We start from the raw sequence: 24,688 nt of genomic DNA on the forward strand, positions 1-24,688 counted from the left end.
GCCATATAAGTACACGGATTGTTTCTATGGGTAAATTCTCTTTTTTTTAATTCAGAACTGAGCTTATATATGGAAAATTTTCTAAAAAATCGGGTCAAGAAACACCGAGCTTTTTCTAAGTGCGAACGCAGCCACTGCAAGAAGTATCTCAAGCCTCCACAGCGTTGCACCTGATGTATGAAACGGAGTATAGCAACGCTAGCAACAACGCCTTTCCGCATTTGTCGTAAGGCTATCTGGCTATCGCGGAAATGGTCCGAGCACAGCACAGTTGATTTTGTCGGCCCGAACTTATCTCTCCTCACCCCACGGACCCACTGTGCTGCAAGCTTCTTGTCCTTCGGGAACCTGTGAAACAGCACATCGTCTCGTCCGCCTGTGTTCGCGCAGCCGAATGCTGCACAGAACGAGGGCACGTTGGGCGCCCTTGTCTGTAGGCACTCGCGCAGCACAGAAGGAAAGAACAGTTTACGAAAATCGCAAAAGAAAACAAACGTGAGCGAGAGCGGCGGCGGCAGATCTCTCGTAGCGTCGTTCAGTAAAGTGCAGGACGGAAAGAGGCATGCCAGCGCATGCCAGCATGCCGGTCCGGCAGCTCGGTCCCCGCGAACGATGCCACTCTCGCCGGTTCTCTCCTCTGGGAACCACCTCACCCTGCGCTCCGGGAAGCGATGGGAGCGTGTCCACGGGGGTGATTTAGAAAGCGATTTCCGCCTCTTATATTAACAAAACGAAGAAAAAAAATTCCGGAACCGTAAATTATTAGGTCTCTTCTTCCCAATCCTAACAATTCATGGAAATTGAAAACTGTTTCAGCTTCCCTTTAATGAATCGTATATTGAGTCGTGTCAACTGCTGTAGACTGTCTTGTTCATCAGGGGGCCAAGACCTCGTCGGGCTTTCTCGCCTTTAGTCTTTGCCTCCCGCAGGGAAATTTTGTATTCTTCCTGCAAAATAAACGTGTTTGTTTGTTTGTTATTACTTGTTTTCTTCCACCAAAGGTCGTGGGTTCGATCGATGTGCTGCAGTTCACGCTACCTTAATTGCGGCTTAATTAATGGTGCCATAGTGCAGCGGTGGTGTAGAGGTAGAACACCCGCCTCGCATGCAAGAGGTCCGTGGTTTTAATCCTGGTGCTGCACAATTTTCCACCAGATTAACAACAACAACAACAACAACAAAAAAGAAATCCGCGTGTTGATAAAATTGCATAAACAGGCCTGGAGTGTGGCCTGATCCCGGTGACCAGAACCGGTAACGCACTCACTCATCAGAGCAGGAATGGCCACCCTGGTGCAGTACATGGCCGCAACCTCCTATATGAACACAACAATGCCGGGGCTGTTGGAGAAGTATGGGAGAGGCCTTTGCCCTGCAGTGGGCGCAACCAGGCTGATGATGATGATAATGGTGCCATAATTAATACCGAGGGTCATGGGTTTGATTCCCACCAAAGGTTGTAGGTTCTAGTGACCTAATGAACTCTATATCAGTTAACTGTGCCTTAACTTCGCCTTAACACCAAAGGTCAGGGGTTCTTCCACACAGGCTCGAGGGTTTGACTCCCACTGAAGGTCGCGAGTTCGAAATACAGGCATGGTTAACGCACAAGCACCACCAACATAGCAAAAACGCATGCCCGAGGCAAGCCCCGTCCTTCGAACTATGTTAAATCTTTCTTATATTTCGAACAATTAAATCTCAACACAACACCAGCGCCACCCCTTCGCAACAGCGACAAAATAAGGCCTTCTCTTGAAGCCAGTTTACCAACTGTAAAAGATCAAAAAAGTTGTGTAGCAGGCACAGGACGGTAGGCAACGGCGTGTGGCGGGGAGGGAGAACATGGAAGGCGTGTGTGTGCGATCGGCATGCGGGGAGCGCCCAACAACAAACTGAGTAAGTGAAGTAATCGGGGGAGGAAGCCATGTGCGGTGCAGCGGGATGAAACGCAGACTGTGTGTGCACCGCAGATTTCCCGAAATAAAGAACGCACTTGACAAGTGGGGGCTCGTCCGACCGGACCTAACATGGAAGACCAAGAATCGTCTAGTGCCACCCAGCCAGTTGCGCAGCCTCTCCTGCCTTCTTCGATCATCCAAGGACTGTTGGCTTCGACCTCTGGGGCCACAATGAAAAGGGAGAGACTCGCAACTGACATAGCTCATTGTGCGCACCACGCTGCTCAATGACATGGTTAGGCCTGAGGAGACAACCTGCAGGGGTAGGACCGATGAGACAACCGGCGTGGGGCCAGCGCTCAACATCAAACATGTGCCCGCCCCACTGCCGACATTCAGTGGCTACCAGGACCGACACTTGCTGCAAGACTTTCTGAAAAAGCACTCTGAATACAGTGAAATCTCGTTGATACGATTCGGCTAAATACGTTTTTCGTCATAATACGTTTTTTTTTTCGTTCCCGGCCGATGCCCTATAGAGGTAAATGCATTTTTGTACGGCTAATACGATCGTATTTCCACGTCGGTTTGGATAATACGATCCCGGAAACGTCTTCTGTATGATGATAACATCGGAGCCAATCCTTTGAAGCGGGTGGGCAGAGCTACTGAAATTTGCGGACTAAAGACGCGGCGACGCGCGCTTTGTATGCTCGAGGCTTGGCCTGGCTCGGCTCGGCTAGAGTCCGGCCGTGCTTCTGCACAGCGCCTGCAGCAGTGTGGCGGCCTCTGGGAGCAATTTTCGCAAGCTCGCACACCAAACGCACCGCATCGTCGGCGCGGTTGAGGCGCTATTGGCGTTTTTCCGCGATGTGATGCGGAGCGCTGATTGGCCGGAGCAGCGCGTTCAAATCCCGCGGGGTAAAGCGCGCCTACCATTGGCTGCTGCGCCGGCGGCGGCGGCTGCTCAAATCCCGCGGGCTAAAGCGCGCCTGCCATTGGCTGCTGCGCGGGCGGCGGCGGCTCCTCCCTGTGATGGCGCGCTCGCGTCCCTTGCTCGCCTGCTTTCGAGCTGTTCATCGCCTAGCGCTATCTTTTAGATTATTTGCTCAGCTTTCTTTTTTTTTCGCTAGTTCTTCGCTGCACGCGATGCTGGCAAAGCCCAAGACAGTGCAGATGTTCGGTGCACGGGAGCGCGATATGCGTCTTGTACGAGCATCGAACTTCCTATCTTCCGCAGCGAGTGCCGACTGCGTAGACGCTTTTCAGCGGCGAAACTGTGCTTTCGGCTGTCGCCAGTCGAAAATCCGACACACTGAGTGTGCCTGGAGCCGCAAGAGCTGAGCTTTCTAATAAAAAAAAAACACGTGTTCAACTTTAAGGCCTGTTTTCTCGGAATGTATTTTTTCGCTAGTAGTGGTGCTAGGGAAGGCGATATCTCAAGAACCGCTTTTCAGATTTGTATGCCGTTTTTTTTATTCTGTTCCTGAGTGACTTTGCCAGGGGGTAACAGGCTTCTTTTTTTGAAAGTTGGTGCAGTTAATTTATAATAAGCAATTAATTTTTGATGAATGTGGTCATTACTGGCTACATCAAATTCAAAGTTGTCTTAAAATTTTTTGGAGGGGAAATTAAAGAAAAGGGCTCTTTAGCCCCCTGGGATATCTATCAAGGAATCATCACAGTGAATTTCAGCTTCCTACGATGTCCTGGCATTTCTCCAGGCTTTTCCTCAGGCATATACATGAATCACCTAGTTAAACCTCAATAACTCTGGAACTAATAAACATATCTTCATGAAACTTTGCAGTTCCTCATAGTTCGGTGGTGTGAACATATCCTGAAAGTTTCATCTGGATATCTTAAAAAATAAGAAAGTTCGGTCTCCAGGGTAGCCTCCCCCCTTAATAAAAGCAAGTTCTGTGCCAAGTATGTATTATTCGCGATCTTTTGGAGTCCGTTTTGGATAATACGATTTTTGGATAATACGTTTTTATTTTCGGTGCCCGTGAGAATCGTATCAACGAGATTCCACTGTACTGCGATATTGCGGGGATCCCCCCTGATGGCTGTTTGCAGTTGCTTCCAGTAGCGTTGGAGGAGTCAGCCAAAGAATGGTTGTGCTTTTCAGGTGCGCACCCTTACTGGCAGTCCTTTGCGTCCGAATTTATGGCAGAGTTTACCACCGTTGACTGCAAGCTTAAACTAAATGCAGAGCTAGATTAGCGCATTCGGTATTCGGCAGAAAACCTCAAGCAGTTCATTCACGTCACTGCCGAATACTATGACCATATAGCGGAGCCTGTTTCAGATGCCGAAAAGACGTACCGAACACAGCATTCTTGTGCCATAGCGAAGTGTTTCAATTTGAGTGAATGCCGTTTGGAGTAGCAGGTGGCCCGGCAACATTTCAGTCTCTCATAGACAAAGTGTTAGAAGGCATAAAACACAACTACTGCATGGCATTTCTTGACTATGTGCTCATTTATTCAGAAACTTTTGAGGACCACCTACAACATATCAATGAGCTACGGCAAAAAATTGGCTCTGCAGGTCTGACAGTCAATCTCATCAAAGTTACATGCTATGAACAGGCATTAAAGTTTCTTGTACTTGTACTCTCTCCAGGCAAATGTCAAACTGACCTGGACAAGGTGCGAGCGGTTGCATAATTCCCATGCCCTAAAACAGTCAAGGAGCTCCAAATGCTTTTTGGACCTTGTGGGATACTACAGAAATTCCATCCCCTGGTTTTCTGACAAAGCCAGGCCCCTGACGGCTCTCCTCAAAAAAGGAGCCCATTGGGTTTTGGGTGCCGAGCAACAGACAGCATTTGAGACTCTGAGGCTAATGCTGGCAGGAGAGGTGGCTGTGGTATTGCCTGACCTGAACAGACCCTTTGTGATTAAAACAGATGCCAGTGGCACTGGCATATCGGCAGTGTTGTTGCAGGAAGTCGAAGGTGAACTCAGGCCTGTGTCATTTCTAACAGGATACCACAAAGTATTACAACAAAAAGCGCACTCCAGCTACCTTCCAGGTTGGAGACTTGGTTCTCCGGGACATGCATCCGCTAAGTAAGGCAGCCATTAGACTCGCAGCCCAGTGATGGTGCTCACGCACCTTGTTCAAACAAACATGTACTACACGCATGTAGCAACATATATATATATTTATATACTATCATAAGAAGCCAACAAAGACACCAAGGACAAAACAGAGGTAATTACTTGTGCTGCATAATTGAAATAAATAAATTACAAATTAATGGAATTAAAAGTGGGTGACGAAACAATGTACTACAAGTGGGGAACGGTCCCATGTCTTCGCAGTGAGTGCAAGTAATTTCCCCTGTGTTATCCTTGGTGTTTTTGTTTGTTGGTTCCTTATGATATGATTAATAAAAATCGGGCCCTTCGGTTAACCCCCTTCCTTTTCGTTTATTACATAACGAGGATTTTGAATTCGGCACCATTGATGCCTTCAGGTAGCACGGGGGGGGGGTGTTATTGACCACTTGCATTGACCACCCAAAAAGATCACGTACTCGGGACACCTGCGACAAAAAGGATGTTTCACACCCGCTGCTCCAAGGCCTTGTCTTCAGAGACAAGGCCTTTGCGGAAAACGCACCACCCGCAAGAGCGCGTGTCCAGTGCCTTTCAAGACGTCATGGACACAACACCCAGTCAGAAGGCACAGTTGACGCCTAAGGAGCGGCGCGATTTTGTTGACCGCTCCAGGAAAGACAAAACTCCAATTACAGGGCCCCAAAAGGGCACTGTAAGCTAAACCAAGTTCATTCTCTTTGACACACAGCACAAAATTTATTTTAATATGGATACACTGATTATTCGGTGGAATATCAGAGGCCTGCTTTGCAACCTCGATGATGTCCAAGAAATCCTTAATGAACTAATTCCAAAAGTTCTGTGTGTCCAAGAGACTCATTTGAAATCTAAACATAATCACTTCCTTCGTCACTATGTTATTTTTCGGAAGGATCGCGATGATGCCCTTGCATCATCAGGCGGTGTAGCCATCATAGCTGACAAATCTATAGACTGTCAACACTTACAGCTACAAACACCCCTTGGGGCAGCGGCCATTCAAGCTGTACCTTTAAATAAAGTGATAACTATCTGCTCCCTATATATACCGCCGCATATTCAGCTTCACAAACAAGAATTCCAAACAATAATAGATCAGTTATCTGAACCATATCTTGTGCTTGGTGATATAAATGCGCTAGCAACCTATGGGTCGACTCGCGCTGCGACGCGAGAGGTCGCTTGATTGAACGGTTCCTTTTTTCTTCAGGTGCATGCCTTTTGAATGAGAAGGAGCCTACATATTATAACATAGCAAACAAAACATACTCCTCAATAGATTTTAGCATTGCATCTCCTACTCTTCTACCTTACTTCAAATGGAAAATTATTAAAAACTGTTACGGGAGACCATTTCCCTGTAGTTCTGAGCAGACCAATGGCTAATGAATGCCTTCCACAATTACCTCGCTGGAGAACTGACTCAGCTGACTGGGAAAAGTTCAAAAATCTTGCTTCTTTATCCTGGGACGACATGTGTGCTTTAAGCATAGACACTGCGGTTAAATATTTTATGGTTTTTCTCCTTGACACCTCTCCAAATGTATCCCTGTAACAAGTGGATTGTTCACAAAACGCCGTCTTCCGTGGTTTATCGATGGCTGTCGAATAGTGCGTAAGAAGCAGAACAAGGCATGGGGTTTACTTCGGAATTCTCCGACGGCAGAAAATCTAGTCAACTTCAAACAGGTCAAATCCCAGGGTCGGAGAACGCGGCTACAAGCTAGAAGAGAGAGTTGGAGAAAGTATATATCGGGCATTAACTCTTACACTGATGAAACAAAGGTTTGGAATAGAGTGAATAGAATAAAGGGTCGACAGCCTTACTCGCTGCCTTTGGTGAATACTCAAGGTGACAGCATGGAAGATCAGGCGAACTTTGGCACACATTTCAAACAGATATCCAGCTCGTCGCACTACTCTGAAACATTCCAAAGGTACAAAAGGCAAATAGAAGGAAAACCACTAGACCGGAAAAGCACAAAATGTGAGGCATACAATAGACCATTTTGCATGGCGGAGCTTCAGGCAGCCCTAAACATCTGCAACAAATCTGCCCCCGGTTCGGACCGCATCCTATATGAAATGCTGAAACAGCTGCCGTCTCAAACACAAAAAGCCCTTCTTTGTCTTTACAATTCTATATGGTCGTCCGGCCACATTCCCTCTGCTTGGAAAGAGACCATTATAATTCCTATTTTGAAACCGCGTAAGGACCCTTCTTCGGCAAATAATTGTAGACCTATAGCATTGACAAGCTGCTTATGCAAAGTTTTTGCAAAGAGGGCAAACAGTCGCCTGGTTCACTATCTAGAAATAAACAAGAAATTAGACCCATATTAATGTGGTTTCAGAGAAGGCAGATCGACGACAGATCAGCTTGTGTGCATCGAAATGTACATCAGGGATGCCTTTGTTCACAAACAGCTTGTATTAACAGTATTTCTTGACATGGGGAAGGCGTATGATACTACGTGGCGCTTCGGGATCCTTCGGGATCTTTCTGCAATGGGCATTCGCGGCAACTTGCTGAGAACAAGTGAAAGCTATCTCTCTGGCAGGTCATTTCGTGTTAGAGTTGGCAATGTACAATCTCGACCATTCGTACAGGAAGCAGGTGTGCCGCAGGGTGGAGTACTGTGCTGTACACTATTTATTGTTAAAATGAACTCCCTACACACCCTATTTCCTCGCACACTCTTCTATCCGTCTATGTCGACGATGTACAGATAGGGTTCAGGTCATGCAATGTTAGCATTTGTGAGAGGCAGCTACAGCTTGGCTTGAATAGATTCTGAAGGTGGGCAGATGAGAATGGTTTCACGTTGAACCCCCCAAAAAAGCACATGTGTCCTATTTTCAAACACGAGAGGTGTACTACCACAACCAGACATTAACCTTAATGGAGAAAAACTAGTCAGCCCTGAACACAAATTCTTAGGTGTTATCCTGGACACAAAGCTTAACTTCATTCCCCACTTAAAATATCTTAAAGAAAAATGCCTGAAGACCATGAACCTCCTCAAGCTGCTCTCTCGAACAACTTGGGGCAGTGACAGGAAGTGTCTGCTTGGCCTGTATAAGAGTCTCGTACAATCGCGCCTTGACTACGGAGCCGTGGTGTACCACTCCGCAACAGAGACTGCAATAAAGATTCTCGACCCAATCCACAACCTCGGCATACGACTGGCAACAGGCGCCTTTAGAACAAGCCCTGTTGAAAGTCTCTATGTTGAGTCCAACGAATGGTCCTTACATCTACGCAGAACATTCCTAAGTTTATCATACTACACTAAGGTAAAATCAGACACCGAACATCCATGCCATTCCATCGTTAGCGACCTCTCCGCTGTGAGACTTTACCGTAACCGCCCACTTATTAGAACTTTTTTGAGCCTGCGCTTGGAAGCAATGGCAGAAGAAATGGACATCCACTTCCCAGAAAATATTCTAATGCCTCCCACTCGCCTTCCACCACCTTGGGAATGGCAGACCATGGAGTGCGATCTCTCTTTTGTTGCAATAACGAAACATGCACCTGAGGCACACATACTATCGCACTTCTTCGAACTCCAAGCGAACTACTGGTGTGCCGAGTTTTGCACAGATGCTTCCAGATCATCTGCTGGTGTTGCGTATGCAGCTCTTGAGCCATTCTTTTGCACCTCCGGTGCTCTAAATCCCAACACAAGTATTTTCACAGCTGAAGCGTACGCGATACTCTCAGCTTTAAAACATATCAGACAAAGAAATCTCAATAACGCCATCATTTTCACAGATTCATTAAGCGTAATAAGGGCTCTAATGAGTTTTTGGAAACATATGAACCCTGTTTTTAATAAACTATACACACAACTATGCTTAGCCTTAATGTACAACCAAAATATTGTCCTATGTTGGGTACCTGGCCATAGGGGCATAAAAGGTAATGTAGCTGCTGATGGAAGTGCAACGTCAGTCACCTTTAATGAAACGGATGTGAATAAACCCATAGCAGCAACAGAACTTACGCCCTTACGCCATAAACTGAGGAAGTACTGGCAGGAACAATGGGATTATGCAGTAGTGAATAAGCTACACGTTATCAAACCCAAATTAGGAAACTGGATATCTGAAAGAACATCAAGGCATAAGGAAGTGCTTCTTTGTAGATTAAGAATAGGACATACGGCACTCACTCCTACCTATTGACGGGAAGCGAACCTCCGATATGTACCAAATGTGGTAACAGGCTTACAGTTATTCATGTTCTTATCCATTGCACTGAAATAGAGGCAGAAAGAAATAAGTACTTTCCCTCTGCTTATCTCCAACACATGCCGTTACATCCAGCATTCTTTCTGAGCAATGAACTCCTTTTTACTTTTCAATCCGTATCAAAATTTTTATTTGAAACTGACACCCTAAATGTGATTTGGCCAGGCTACCTGTAGCACGGCCTCCACCTGGAGGTTGTAGCTGCAATAAAATATTTTCCAGAGCACCTGCCTCCCAACCCTTGCTTTCAAGGCCTTGCTGAGGCACTAGTGCTACAGCCATTACATATTTTACTGATCATCCATATCTCGTGAAACATCTGTTGTCATCGCAGACATGATCAATCACTGTCATTTTTTTATACTTGAATTGTACGCACTTCAGAACGAATAAATTTTAGGCCCTTTTACAGCCACATTGCACCATATGTATATTTGCACTTTTTAGCAAATATTTTTAGGCCACTATGCAGCCGTGTATCATATACTCCCCACAATTAACACTCGCATATCATTGAGAAGCACGGATCATCGACTTGGCGCTCTTTGGCCGCATCTGACCCTTGCGCCAGTAAACTCTACAAATCAATCAATATATATATTGTTACGTGAAGGACGAAGACGAGCAACTATTTACAGGTTATATTCACAACAACGGTTGCAGCGCTGACCGGTTAGATTCACAGTGCGAGCCCAGTTCGTTCTTCTTCCTCTTTTCTGGAGTGATGGTGCTCGCGCGCCTCGTTCAAACAAACATATATTACACATGTGTAACAATATATATATATCATAAGAAGCCAGCAAACACACCAAGGACATCACAGAGGTAATCACTTGTACTGCGTAATTGAAATAAATTATAAATTAATGGAATTGAAAGTGGATGACGAAACAATGTACCACAAGTGGGGAACGGTCTCATGTCTTTGCAGTGAGTGCAAGTAATTTCCCCTGGGTTATCCTTGGTGTTTTTGTTTGTTGGCTCCTTATGATATGATTAATAAAAATCGGGCCCTTCGGTTAACCCCCTTCGTTTTCGTTTATTACATAACGAGGATGTTGAATTCGGCACCATTGATGCCTTCAGGTAGCATGTGGGGGTTTATTGACCACTTGCATTGACCACTTGCATTGACCACTTGCATTGACCACCCAAAAAGATCACGTACTCGTGACACCTGCGACAAAAAGGATGTTTTACACCCGCTGCCAAGGATTGTGAGTGGTGGCTCTCACTAACACTCCCAGGGTTAGTTCTAGTAGTAACACACAGATACCCCAGAAAGTGTATGGGAAAGTAGCACTCTAAGAGCATCGCGCACATAATGCGAAGATGTGGCATCGTTCCCCACCTGCGGCATGTTGTTTTTTCATCCAATTTCATTTCTGTTAATTTACCATTTCTTTAATTCAATTAGGAAGTACGAGTAATTTCCCCTGTGTTATCATTGGTGTCCTTGTTTGTTGGCTTCTTATGATATGATTAATAAAATCAAGCCCCTAGATTAACCCCTTTTTTCTCGTTCATTATATATTTAGCTAGCTATTTCTTTCTCTCTACGTCATTCTTAATATCCATCTCTCAAGGCCGACAGATCACATTGATAACAAAAGACCCTTGATAACACAGTGAAAGTGCCACTCTGACCACGCACGAAATGCGAAAAGCAATGGAATAAGCATGGATTGTTTCAATATCCCGGCTTTGCTCGCACCGTATTGACAGAGTGTGCATGCAGCTATATTTTGCGCCATAAATTTGCTTCGGACCAAAGCCAAATTAAAGTGACGGTTTTAGTTTGCCTCGGAGTGTATACATGCTGCAAAAACAGGTTCATGGCATAAAGTGAAAAGGAAATAAACAGACCGGGAAGTGACCCACGCGTTGCGAATAGGCAAAGTGATGCGTTCAAGGAAGTAACCACTTCTAAATGAGCCAAATTGGCAATTGGGATGCCTGCACAAAAAACAAACAGCAAATGCATCAAATTTCAGTGTGCTCTTATTATCTATGAATTCGTAAGCGCCGTTGAACACCAGCTGTTGCCTGGAGGACGTGTTCAAATAGGTCTCCATCTGCAGCTATGCAGTTCTGTGTCCGCTTTATCACATCTTCTGTGGCTTTCTTGATGACCAACGCTCGAATTGTACGGTAGACATCCTTTATCCTCATCTTGAGCTAATCTGACGTTCGTCTCGATCATGTAAGCACGATCTTTCACATAACCATAAAGAAAGAAATCGAGTGGAGAGAGGTCAGGTGGCCTAGCCAGCCAATTTACAGGCCTGTGCCTTCCAATGTATAGCGCATCAAAAGTTGCATTCAGCCAATTTTGTCCTCGGCTGCTGTTGTGTGCTGGTGCTCCATCTTGCTGATACTACAGAAGTGGAAGGCATGACAGCAGGAATTTGCTGAGAAACTCATCTACCACTCCTTCAAGGATTTCATACACGTAACCCCATCCAGTCAGTATATGATCGAAGAAGATGGGACTAATTTTTGCACCGGCGTGAATTCAGCACCCCATATTGAACGACCACTGGTACTGGTGCCGATTGCGCTTTACCCAGTGTGCATTATATGCACTCCAATAGTGTGCAATATGCAAACTTACCTGGGCATTTCTATGAAAATTGGCTTCACCTGTGCACATGACGTTCTCAAAAAGTCCTGTGACTTGTTGGCTTTTGCGAGGACTTAATTCGAGAAATCTCGATGATCGTACAGTTCCCTCCCTATCTTCCAAGCACTGGTGCTGGTTAAGGTAATACGGATGATTGTTTAGAATGCTCCAAACTGACGACTTGGAAATCTGTACCTGGGCGGCCATGTACTGCACGCTAGTATGAGGGTTTGAGGCCATAAGTGCTAGAATATTCGTGTGTAGGCTAGGACTCAAAAGATGCACCGCTCTTGAAGCTGCTGGTTTGTCTCAGGTTTTCATCATTTCTGATGATAGTCTAAGCGTTTGGTTTACTGCCACAATCCCATGACTGATATATATTTGCGGCCTTCCTCTTGTCATTTGCAGCTCCCAAGGCAAGGATCATTTTTACCTTCTGCTCATTACAGAAAGACATGGCGACTGGGGCGAAACAAAACACACGTTTAAACATTTGCACTGGCATTGTCAATTTGCGTTTGTAGTAATAGGTGCTGTGGCAAAAAAAAATAAATAATAACCATCCATGCACTTTAGCTACGTTAAGACAACAGCTATCACAGCTTGTTTCCAACTAACACTAGCTGAGACGTGTTACTTCGGCTGATGCACGGCAGATAAGGCACTAGGCCAATCATGTTTTACAGTGAAGCTGCGTATGGCTAGCCGATTCGTCTGTCCGTCTGTCGCCTGTACACCGAAAACTCCTCTGGCCCAACCCCTTGCTTATGCTTGAGAAAAAAAAGCGAAAGAGAGGCGCGTGATTCGCTGTGTCTGTAGGGACATTGTTGCTCTGTGTCGCAGCCAAGCAGGCATGCAGCAGTTTCTCTCCGGCTCCGAAACGGGTGAGCCACAGTTCATACATACTCCTGAGGAGCAGGCAGCTTTCGATCAGCAATACCACGGAACAAGCTCGTCTACATTGTTCCAATGCTGCAGTCCGGGCACAAGAACAGGCTCATGCAGCCAAGTGCAAGCAGCAACTTGTACTGAGGATCCGGGAGCCTACCAAGCCATCTTTTACTGAACTGTCAGGATTAACCCCCTGATAACCAGCGAGGCCCACGTTTCAGCTTCGCTGGTCAACCATCTGCACAGAGTGCTTGGGCAGTGAATTTTTTCTTTATTACCTTCATTTCATTCTGGCTAACTGAGAAGGAGCCCGTTCAAGGGCACTGCTTTATGACACGGGTGGCCATAGCCCCCCCCCCCCCCTCCATCCCCCTGTAGCTGGTGCCTATGATCACAGGCATGTCAGAAATAGCCCTGAAGGCCTGCCAGTACACTTATCAGGTGTCTCAGTGCTGTTACTGTGACAGGAGATGGCGGGTGCACGTGTGTATAATTAAGGAATACATACTTTGTCCCGTGGCAGTTGACCCTTCTCACTATTGGTATGTTTCACCGCAATGATTTGCATATTTTTTTTTTTCCTCTTCGTGTTATCCTTTCTCCCGCCCAATCTTGTATTTGCCAACATACCACATTATGATAGATTCCTCTACTTTGTGTTAAATTGCAAATTTGAGCCGTATGTTGTACACTGACATGTTACTTTGTACTTTTTATTACCCCCCTTACTCAATGCCCTGTCAAGGGGCCTGTAAGGTATGTTCAATAAATAAAGAAATAAATAAAAAATAAATATGCTTCACCTCGTAACACTACTGTATGGAGGCGAAGCTGACGCGTCGTGCCTTCTGAGCTTCGAAGTCATTGGCGAGCATTACAAAGGTGAAGTCAGCGGCGTAGTGTTTTAATGAAAAACATGGCACCAAACAGCAAGAAGCTTAGTGGCGAATGTCGAAGTAGCTAGGCCTAGCGTTGCCGTGGTGGCGGCTACAGCTGCCAGCAGATTTGCGTGCGAGCGCTCGTTTGAATCAATAGCATGGTGGTGGCTTCGATCAATGCCGTTTCGGACCTGTGGTCATTGCAAAAGTAAAAAAAATCGGACGGCGAAGGATTTGACCGTCAGAAATTTCATGCGTTTTTACACATTAGAGAGTTTTAGAATAGGAGCCCCAAACATTTGCGGCTTGCAAAAAAATGTACAGTGTTGAAAGGTACATGTACAGTGTTGAAGCCACTGTACATGTGTGAGACGCAAACTGCGTTTAGGTTTTGCACTGGGCATGCCATTTCACTGATTTATCGGCAGCCCTGAAAGCTGCACCGAAAGATTTGCGTAAACAAACATGGCAGCACTCATCAAAGTGAAGACTCTAACCTAGCACCAAACTGGGCTCGATTTGTGGTAACGCGCGAAGTTCGCAAGCTAGGAGAAGTGAGTGCGTTCATCGCTTTCTCTCGGCTAGCATGTGTTAAGAAGATTTATTCATTAGACACCATTGATTCCAAATTGGATTGTGGATTTTATGGCTCGTAGGCCTAACACAGCTTAGCTTGGCTGGTGAAGGCACGTAAAGTTTGTTACTCAAAACTAAGTGCAACTAGTTGTTTACTGCTAATAGAATAACCTCTAAAAAGTAATTAAATGCTGAAACACAAAAGTAAACATTACTATTCTTATCATAAAATGGTATATTTAGTTAATTATTTCTAGTAGCTTTTTTTTTGGTGCCGTAGTGGCACTGTCAGCGCAAGACGCTATCTGCAAATGCGAAGCCCTATTCTAAAACTCTTCACTCCTGTATGCCCCAACACTAACACCTGCAAAGCTCTTTGGCACCCCAAACTATGGGGCCTCTATTCTAAAACTCTCTGTTGACTCTATGGCATGGCGGTGCCGCGAAGGCGTCCGAATTATCAGGAATGTCTGAAAAATTGGGCATCCAGAAAGTTGGTCGTTGACTGTATTGCAGTTAATATTGAGAGCATCTGGTGTAAGACGCACGTTTGTCACAGCACGAAAAATACTTTTTGCTGCGCCAACTCAGTTCTGTTTGCACTAGGAGGTGCAAGCATACTTAACCCTTTAATTACGACACTTATAAATCCCAAGAAAAAGTTTTTATTTTCTACCTAAATATGTGAAACAAATCAAGAATAAGCATAATCAACAAAAGATATCTTGCAAAAATTTTTTTCAGCAATAGGGGGGAAAACCTAGGCAGAAAACTGGAAGTGAGCTTCACCTCAAGCTACCCAAGGCTTCGTTTTCAATTTGTATAGACAGCTCTCATCATATATGACCGGTAGGAGTACATGTCATTTGCTTTACATCATCTGTGTGACACCACTGGAGCTGGATATGTAGGATTGGCCCATCTTCTGTGATGTTGGTTTCACAAGAGAGTGAGTCGCATGCCAAACTTCTTCCTCGTCCATTGTTCCTGCTCTAAACCAACGATTGAGGCTTGTTGCCTGTCATTCAGTGTTGGCTGAAGACATTTAACCAGAAACATTGTACTCAGTACTGAAACTCTGCAAGAAAAAAATTCTTTTGGTATGTTGCCTGTTGGCAATATTTGTCAATAAAGGGTTAAGTCTTCTGCAATTTTGATCACGACCATATAAAGCGAGCAGACAATGAAGGCAAGGAAAGCATGGGGGCAACTATACGGGTAAGTATTAGATATCTTGTCACTGGTGGGGACTGGACCAACAAACTTTGTATTACACGGTTCAGTCCTTATTGGCAACAAGTTATTTTTTCGTTATTTCATCATTTTCTACACTTCAATTTCAATCGCTGCTAATTATGCCTATGCTTTTTTTTTGCCTGCTGGCTTTATAAGATCATGATTTAAAAATGCCGAGCTCATCTGTTTCCCTTCTCCAATGTTGCAATTTCATTGCAGCAAACAGCACTACACAAGAGCGCCCTTGCCTGTCACTTGGAGAACATGTTGGCGCTGCTCAAGAAGGTGAGGCTCAATTGGTGTATTACTGAGCAGGCACGATAAGATTGACAATCATTGTAGAAATAGCATGCCTTGTACAGTGAAACCTTGTTAAACCATAGCTGGCTGGAGCTCGGAAAAAGTACATACTAAACGGTTGTACTGTTTAACCGAATTAGCATGAGATCGCTTACTTACCTGTCAAAAACAGAATTCGGAGAGAGTACAATGAAACGGGAAAAAACATGCAGTATTTATTGACTTCGCGCAACAAATGTATTATTTTTGTTCGATGCCGCGGCGGCCTCGCAGTGACGACAGCAGCCTCAAACTTACTGAAGCTGTGAGCCAGCTTTTCAGCCAGCCCCCTCTTTCCAGCAAACACTCGCATGGCAGATTCCTTGTTGGTGTTGCATATTCTCCGTGTACAGGCGCGGTAGCTTTGCGGAAGTCGCGGGGCCCCTTTTGATTGCAGGGTGCTGTTCTCGTCGTGATGATTGCATTCATGAGGCTGACGTAACATACAGCTTCTGCCACTGTTGGGCCTGAATTACCTGTGCTATCACTTTCCGTGTCGTCCTCATCACTGTCGCTAGGTGACACCTCAGCAACAACAGAGGCAGTGATGGCGAAAAGTCGAACCACGTAGCCAACATCTCTTCGCAGTCACAGCAGTGCTGCCGAGCAACTTCTTCGCATTTGAAATGCCACACACCGTTGTCAACAGTAGACCCATGTCGCGTGCCAGCGCTGACTTTTCGTGTCACTTTCGATAGCACAAACGATGTCTAATTTTTCTTCTATGCTGAGCACCCGGCATCTTTTTATCCAAGTTTTAGCATGACGTGAGTTCTCACTTGCACGACGCCGCAACGCTCTCTGGCACGGCGTCAAAATGATATTGATGTTGATGTGGCTTCACGCGCTAACAGGACGCTCTGAGGCCGTTGTGCCTATCTCTGAGGCTTATTGTTCTGCCGGGCTGCCCGATGGAGAAGACGCACCGCCGTGTTTGCACGACGAAAAGTGGAAACACTACGTGTTAACCGATACGTAGGCAATAAGCTGGTACGGTTTATGTGGATACAAAACGCATTACGTTCAATGGCCGCTGAGTTGGGGACTTGACTTAACTAGTTTTAAAACGAAACTACTGTTTAAGCAGGTACAGTTTAATGAGGTTTTGCTCTGTTCCTGCTCACAAGGGCCTTTGTCCACTGCAGAAGAAAGACTTCTGCTTTCATCGATCTCCAACCAGATCTGTGATTTGTGCACTAATTCTCTTGTCTCATCACAACATCTAAATCTTTGTACAAAGCAGTGTCAACTTGCTCGAAAGAAGGCTTAATGCAGTAAACGTCTATACACTACCAGAGCTTTGTTTTGTTGTTCTATTAAAGTTTAGGGAATACGGTATGTTGTGAGAGAATTCCTGAAACAAAGTGAATTCTGAGATGTTTGTGCATGTGCATAAGGGAGGGATCACATTTCAAGAACTGTGCTCATTACGTGTTTCTGTTTGTGTCGGTGTTAGTTTTGGGCTGCTTGCATTTTGTATCTTGCCAAAGCAATTGACTTGAGAAATATTTTACAGCTGATTCTGTAGAGGGTGCAAAAGGCACGCCTCAAATCACATGATGATGGCACCCTCCAAATGTATATTGCCCAGCAAAATAAAGACTGGGTTCTTCGAGTCACAGCAACAATGAGATGCAGTCGCTCCTTGCCGGCGAGCTCAGAGTACCTCACCCATGCTCCAAACAACACACCTTCATGGTGTCAGAATGTCGTAAACACGAGCTGCGCACAACTCCATTGGTTATCGGCGGTATCGCTCTCCGCTCACTGCTGCCCATTGTAGGAGTTGGCAGTCGTAGCTGTAGGAAGGAGCTTGACTCTTCGTCGGGACTTAGAAGAGCAGGATTTATTTTCAGGATTTACATTTAAAACAAGACATACATCGACAGTCCAGCGTGACTCCCATGTGGAGCCCGCAAGACTAACATACAGTGAACAGCTTACGAGCACACAGCTCACTAGTACATTTCTAGCATGACAATGAGCACTCAGCTCCCGACGACGAGCACTCCCTAGCAGCCGGCTACCGCTGCTTATAAGCACTTGGTCCCCCCTTGATTCCAAGCGAATGGAAACGTTCGTCCAGTCATTGTTCGACGTCACCGAAGATGACCCGCCCTTTTGGAGGAGGCGGGCTCACATACTCGTGTTGCACACACACACAGGTGTAAAGGTCCGGAGCCGACGTCAGAGGGCTTCGTAGAACTCTGCTTTTGTCCCAGGTGGCGCCCCGGGTAGCACATTCCTGAGTTGACCCTGCGCCACGTGGCTGCTGGTTATCTGCAGTTCTCTGAAGTGCGCCCCGTCTGGTTGGATTGGAACACGTGCAGCGGGCTGAAATAGCTGGCATGTTGCCACCCCGTCCGGCCATTCTTAACACCATCATGTTCGATGACCCAGGTTAGCATGGCTATTTCAATTTGAGAGCTATGCGTTCATGTCGGATGTGACTACTGCTTCCAAAGGGACTAATGTTGAATTCCAATGGTAGATCTAAATTGTTTTTCTGCTCTGTATGAAGAAATTTTTTTCCAATGTCAGAATGGGAGCACAAATTGTGTGTTCCAATGGCAGATTGGGACCAGCTGCTGATTCCAAATTGCTCTGTGGAGCAATAATTGCTCCGTGGAAATCAGCAGATTTGACCAGAAGTCCACTTGACATATTTCTTTCACCCACCTCTGCTTCCTGTAAAGGTCGCCTCTTTCCCGTCAAGGGCTGCTATGGACAACATGGAAAACATTGACACTGCTTTGCGCCGTGCGCTTTTTTTACTGGTCCTATATTGTGACATCTATCCATGGAGGAAGGAAAAAGTTAGGAGAGAGCATTACGCCATGCAGCCAGCCTTGGCAAACGAATACTCCGTGAAGCGCATACATTTGCTCAGTGGTGGCCCAACACTTGACCTCCTACGTCGATATCACAAAGCAGGAATCACGATTTGCCGAGATGTTTGGTTCCCAGCATCTAGGCCAGAAGTTTTTATTCGGTGCGTGCTTGTTCAGCTGCCCTGCCGTGGCTCGGCCTGCAGAGCAGGAGCACTAAAACCAACCGTGCACTTTGATGTGTGTTCACATGTTGGGCTGACAGGTTCGGCTTCGATCGTGTTGTGCAGTGCTCCCTCCTAACATTTTCTTTTCTCCATGCATCCATCTGATATTTGTTCCTGCTTCTAGTGACGCATTGAATGCTGGGATGACCCGGATGTATGGATGAATGCTTTAAGCATCTCCTTTGAAGCGGGGTGTTGGCTTGCACCACCAAGCTTTTCTTCTCCTCTACTCCATCTCTAGCCTAATGCCCTCTCACTTCATTCCCCTGTACTAAGTGCCCCCGCGGGAGCGCGCACATTCTGTTCACAGATTTGGTGAGAGTGATCTCAGTCGGAATGACATGCTCCATTCGTGATCTGGCCGAGCGCTCGCAATCTGCCATTGGAATTGAATATAAGGTCCACATGCGTCTGTACTGCATGGGTACACAAGCACGGGTCATTCTGACTATGCTCATGACAGATGCTGAGGTGTACCACCCCATCGAAGCCGTCAAAGAGACACTCACAGGCCACTTCGCTCATCTGGCCACTGACATATGCAGATGCCCAGCAAAACATTGGACAACTTCTATGCGACGCTCAGTTACCACGCTCAGTCTAACACATCGTACACAACCGGTTACTATGGCCTGCTCAATACTCGCTTGTCGGACTAGCTTTGTCAAAACCCAAAAGTGATGCTCCAGGATGCGCTCACTCAAGCTAGACAGCCCGAAGACGCCAAAAACAAGAAAAAACTGTGGAGCAGTAACTCGCAGCTGGGCTACAGCAATGTCGATGCTGTGCCGTGAAAGCAAACCAGGATGAACCCACCATAGTGGCTTAGCGGCTATGCCATGAATTCACGCAAACTGCCCTGATACGTGTGAGCCTTGTGTCGCGGTGTCGTCCCTTGTGATGGGATGCGACGGTGCGTAACAAATTGTACAAATATTGGTGGGTGGCATGTGAATGAACAGTTGCTAGTGGCACCTTTCCTAAGCCACTTTGTTCTTCTGTGTCTGTGCATTAATTTGCGTTGAACTACCATAACTATTTTTTCAAGTTAATAATTTTTGTCATGTAACAATTCACAAGCATCGGGAACTGATAAAACAGGGCAGGACACTATAAGTATAGGCAAACTGAAAATGATTAGGCAGGGAGCTCGTCTTCTCTTATCCAATGCCCGAGATCTTCGTCTTCCTCTATGTGCCACATATTGGATGTGGCATTTCCTTCCCTCTAGAGAGAGCATCGTCCCGATGCCCACCTAGCAGCAGGAAGATGTGTCAGACGAGGTGTGGGCACTTCACTTCATTCCAAACAAAAGGGCTTCATGCGCACAGTGTGCATGACTTCTGGTGGTTGCTGCATTGCCCTGAAGGATGCAGGACTGTCAGGGATAACCTCATAGTTCAGGTCACTGAGGTGCCGTACAACGTTGTACGGACCAAAGTACCTCCTGGGTAGCTTTTCTGAAAGCCCTCGCCGATGGATGGAATTCGAAACCCACACTCGGTTGCCTAGCCGATATGTGATGTAGTGGCGCCGTAGATTGTAGCGTCGAACGTCGCAGCCCTGTTGTCGGGCGATTCTGACGCGGGCGAGTTGTCTCGCTTCTTCAGCCCATTGAGCGAAAGCTTCAGCATCCATGCGTGTATCACCACAGTCATGTGGCAACATTGCATCGAGCATCGTCGTCACTTTATGGACACGAAGAAGGCTAGATGGTGTCTTTCGCATTGTTTCCTGTTGCGCAGTATTATAAGCAAATGTGATGTTATGTAGAATGTCATCCCAATTTTTGTGTTCCACGTCTGCGTACATACTCAGCATGTCTGCGATGGTCTCGTTCAAGCATTCTGGTAGACCGTTTATTTGCGGGTGATAGGCTGTGGTCTTTCGGTGAGCCGTGCCACTGGGGCTAAGCACTATCTTTAGGAGTGTAGCCATAAAGGCAGTCCTTCTGTCTGTTATCACCATTTGTGCATCGTGCCTCAGAACCATGTTTTCAATAAAGAATTGCACTGCTTCAACTGCGATGCCACTTGGAAGGGCCTTGGTTTCAGCACAGCGTGTCAGGTAATCGGTGGCAACTATTACCCACTTATTGCCAGTATGGGAAGTTGGGAAAGGTTCGAGAAGGTCCTTCCCGATTTGGGCAAATAGAGTCGTGGGCACTTGGACTGGTTGTAGTAACCCAGCCGGTTGCATATGTGGTGGTTTGCGTCATTGACAATCGAGGCACGTGTGCACCTAATGTTTCACAATGGTGGCAATCCTTGGCCAGTAATATTTCCCTGTGACTCGGGCCAGTGCTCGTGTGTAGCCGAGGTGGCCAGATGTCGGTTCATCATGGCAGGCTTGGAAAACCTCATGACAGATAGATGCTGGGACGACAATAGGCCGCTACTTCTGCTTGCAGAGAAGTTCTTGTAGAGAATGTCATTACAGAAGCAGAATGATGGCAAGCTTCTTGCAAATGTTTTGGGCCTGCTTGTAATCCGGCCTTCTAAAAAATGAATTAGTGGAATCAGTTCGCTGTCTTCCCGCTGCTGACGAGCAGTGGTGGCCGTATGATAACTCCTATAAAAGCCATGTCTTCGTCATCTTCTGTGACTTCCTGTTCAATCGGCGACCTTGAAAGGCAGTCGGCATGAGAGTACTATTGTCTGGCCTTGTACACCACTGTCGTCGAAATCTTGAAGCCTTAGGCTCCAATGCGCTAGTTGACCGGACGGATCCTTCAACTTCGTCAGCCAGCAGCATGAGTGATGCTGGCTGACAAAAACACTGAGTGATGCTCTGAAAACACCGAAGGCACGGCCATAGAGATATTGGTGAAACTTCATAACTGCCCATACCACCACAAGGCATTTCTTTTCTGTGGTTGAGTAATTGGACTCAACTCGTGAGAGGGTCCTGCTTGCATATGCAATGTCTCTCTCGGCAGAGTCTTGCCAGTGCATGAGCACAGCGCCTAGGCTTACGTTGCTAGCATCCGTATTAATCATGGTGGGAGCATCCTCATCAAAGTGAGCCAGCACAGGAGGTGTTTGCACACGCTGTCGAAGATCGTTAAGCGCTGCTTGTTCTTCTTCGTCCCATATGAAGGCAACGTCTTCTCTTGTAAGGTGGAGAAGCTATATGCGAAAAATTGGCAGCAAATCTTCGGTAATACGGGCTGAGACCTACAAAACGCCTCACTGCCTTCCTGTCTGTTGGCACTGGTAACCTTGTAATGGTTGTGATTATGTCGGGGTCAGGGCGGACGCCTTGATGACTCGCAACATGACCTAAGAACTGGAGTTCCTCGAAACAAAAGTGACACTTTTCTGCTTTCAATGTTAGGCTGGCAGACCATATCATTTTCAGAATGACTAGCAGGCATCTCAGGTGTTCCTCGAACGTTTCCGAAAAAACTATGACTTTGTTGAGGTATACAAGGCACGTCTGGCAATTCAGGCCTGACAGAACCGTATCCATGAGTTTCTGAAAAGCTGCTGGAGCTCAGCATAAACCGAAAGGCAAGACCTTGAATTTGTAAAGCCTGTCAGGTATTATGAAAGCAGTCCTTTCTCTGTCTCTCTCATAAACCTCGATTTGCCAATAGTTACTTTTTAGGTCTATCGACAAGAAGTAGCGGGCGTGCCTCAGCTTGTCGAGAGAATCATCAATATGTGGTAGTGGGTAGACGTCTTTCTTTGTCACCCAGTTCATCTTATTGTAGTCGACACAAAAACATAGACTGCAGTCTTTCTTTTTGACCATCACTACTGGCGATGCTCATAGGCTTTTTGATGGTTAGACAACATCGTCGTCAAGCATTTTCTTCACGTGCTCCTGGATCGCTTTGCATTCTTTGGTGCTACACGGTACAGGTTTTGTCAGATTGGTCTCGCGGTCTCCTCCGTGATATTCTGGTGCTTCGTGAGTGGCGTCTGACCGACTCTGGACGTCGACAAGAAGCAATCACGAAACTGATGCTGCAGGTCCACAAGGCATTGCCTTTCCGCTGGTGATAAGCTTGCACTCACGTTAAGAACAGGTAACGGTGGCAAAGCATCTTGCTGTCCCAGTTGTAATGCACAGCATTCGCTGAATTCCGCCATCTCGTCGAGGTAAGCAACTGCTGTGCCTTTTGCAATGTATCGTCGTTCCTTGTTGAAGTTTGTCAGAAGTACTTTTTGCCCATGCATTACTTTGACGAGACTTCTCAATATGGCAACACCTTGGGTGAGCAAAAGTGTAATTATCTGTTCGGCAAGACCTTCCCTATTGCACTCTGTATTGCACCTGATGGAAACAAGATATCAAGATAATAGTGATACAGTCACGTCATCTATGATGCGCAAGGACTTGTGTTGTAGTTCTGCACTTTCAGCCCCAGAAAAGGTTAGTATACCTTCTGGTTTGTTCATAACGGTGCTGTATTCGCATAAGAAGGCAATACCTAAGATTACATCTTTGCAGCAGCCGGGAAGAATAACAAAATGTGTGACAAATGACGAATCCCCTATTATACTTGCCAGTCGTGTACACTTGCCAATCGGTGTCAGTAGCTGGCCTCCAGCACCTTTAATGTCTGGCCCTGGCTGCTTCATATTCACTTTGCGAAGTCAGTCCGCCAATTCACTTATGATCGAAAAGTCTGCACCAGTGTGTACCAGTGCCGTCACGTCGTGGCCGTCAACTGAGACAGTAATATCGGCATTAACAATTTCGGCTGTTGTCAAATCATCTGGCTGTACTGGCTCCTCCTTCGACGGCAGTAGGGCATTTTTGGCACTTCCGACGTGTGGCATTCTTCCCCCCCGAGGTCGCGGCCTTCAGTTTCCCCAACGTGGGCTGGGAGATCGCCCTTGGGCTAGTCAGTGGAACTGCATCTTGCAGGTGGAAAAAGATGTCCCGGAGAAGGGGAGCACGACCGATAAGGATCGGCTTGCCAGTTTATCGAATTTGCGTCTATGTTTGCTCGTCTGCATGACGAGTTCCAATGGGTGGATATGCTTGGTATCCTGCAACGTGATAAGGGCAATGACAGCAGATGTTGCTTCCCCGCAGTGGAAGCACATGGGCCTATAGTCAGCTGTGTGCCAATAGTCAGTTCTGCGAAGCAGTGGTCGTGTCGGTTGTTGGCTATGGTACCAAGGTGATGCCGGTGCTGACTGGTGGTGGTACTGCGGCATCGGCATCGGAGGTGGTGGTCGATGGACAACATCTGAGTAGCTGGGCTGCCACGTCTGGCGATGTGGCTTGCGAACTGAAAACGCTTGCCTTATTTCTTGGCGCACAACTTCAGCCACTGACGCAGCTGTGGCAGTGAGCTTCTTAATCTCTTCCTGATCAATTTCGTGTATCAGCCGGCGCAAGAAACCCTCGCCTGTGACCGTCACTGCTGCGGCGCTTGCCGGTCTAGTGCTGGTCAGGTAATCATACTGGCAGCTGCATAGGTGTAGCGTGCACTCTATGGCTGTCGATTCTTTAATAAATTCGACACTTGTCGGCGGGTTTCGCACAAAACAGCTGCTCCTTTACACCACGCATGAGGTGGCCGATTTCTTTTGCTTTGGACATATCAGAGTCTGCACGACGACAAAGATGAGCGATGTCCTCAGCGAACATGGCAACAGTTTCATTCGGCTTTTGAATCCGTGATTCGAGAAGATGCTGTGCGTGGTCTCACCTTTTGGTACTCCCGAACGTATGAAGGAACAGGCGGTGGAACTCATCCCAGCTTGGCCAGATTCCCTCGCCGTTTACGAACCACGTGAGGGCTCCGTCTTCAAGAGAGAAATACACATGGGATAGCTTCTGTCCAGCATGCCACTCACTAT

The 24,688-nt window shown here is 46.5% G+C and overlaps 1 protein-coding gene across 22 annotated transcripts in view; it reads left to right on the forward strand.

The window, feature by feature from the left end:
• LOC135910907 (inversin-like) overlaps positions 1 to 24,688 on the forward strand; it is a 686,529-nt gene that overhangs the window by 69,745 nt on the left and 592,096 nt on the right. For 19 of the 22 annotated variants that reach the window (XM_070533476.1, XM_065442979.2, XM_065442974.2 and 16 more), the window contains one exon: positions 15,692 to 15,757. The exons of the other annotated variants lie outside the window; for them this stretch is intronic. In XM_070533476.1, coding sequence (XP_070389577.1) covers positions 15,692 to 15,757 — 66 coding nt within the window. The remainder of the gene's footprint in view (positions 1 to 15,691; positions 15,758 to 24,688) is intronic. 22 annotated transcript variants of the gene reach the window in all.

This window comes from Dermacentor albipictus, chromosome 2 (genome assembly GCF_038994185.2).
Source record: "Dermacentor albipictus isolate Rhodes 1998 colony chromosome 2, USDA_Dalb.pri_finalv2, whole genome shotgun sequence".
Taxonomy (NCBI): Eukaryota; Metazoa; Arthropoda; class Arachnida; order Ixodida; family Ixodidae; genus Dermacentor; species Dermacentor albipictus.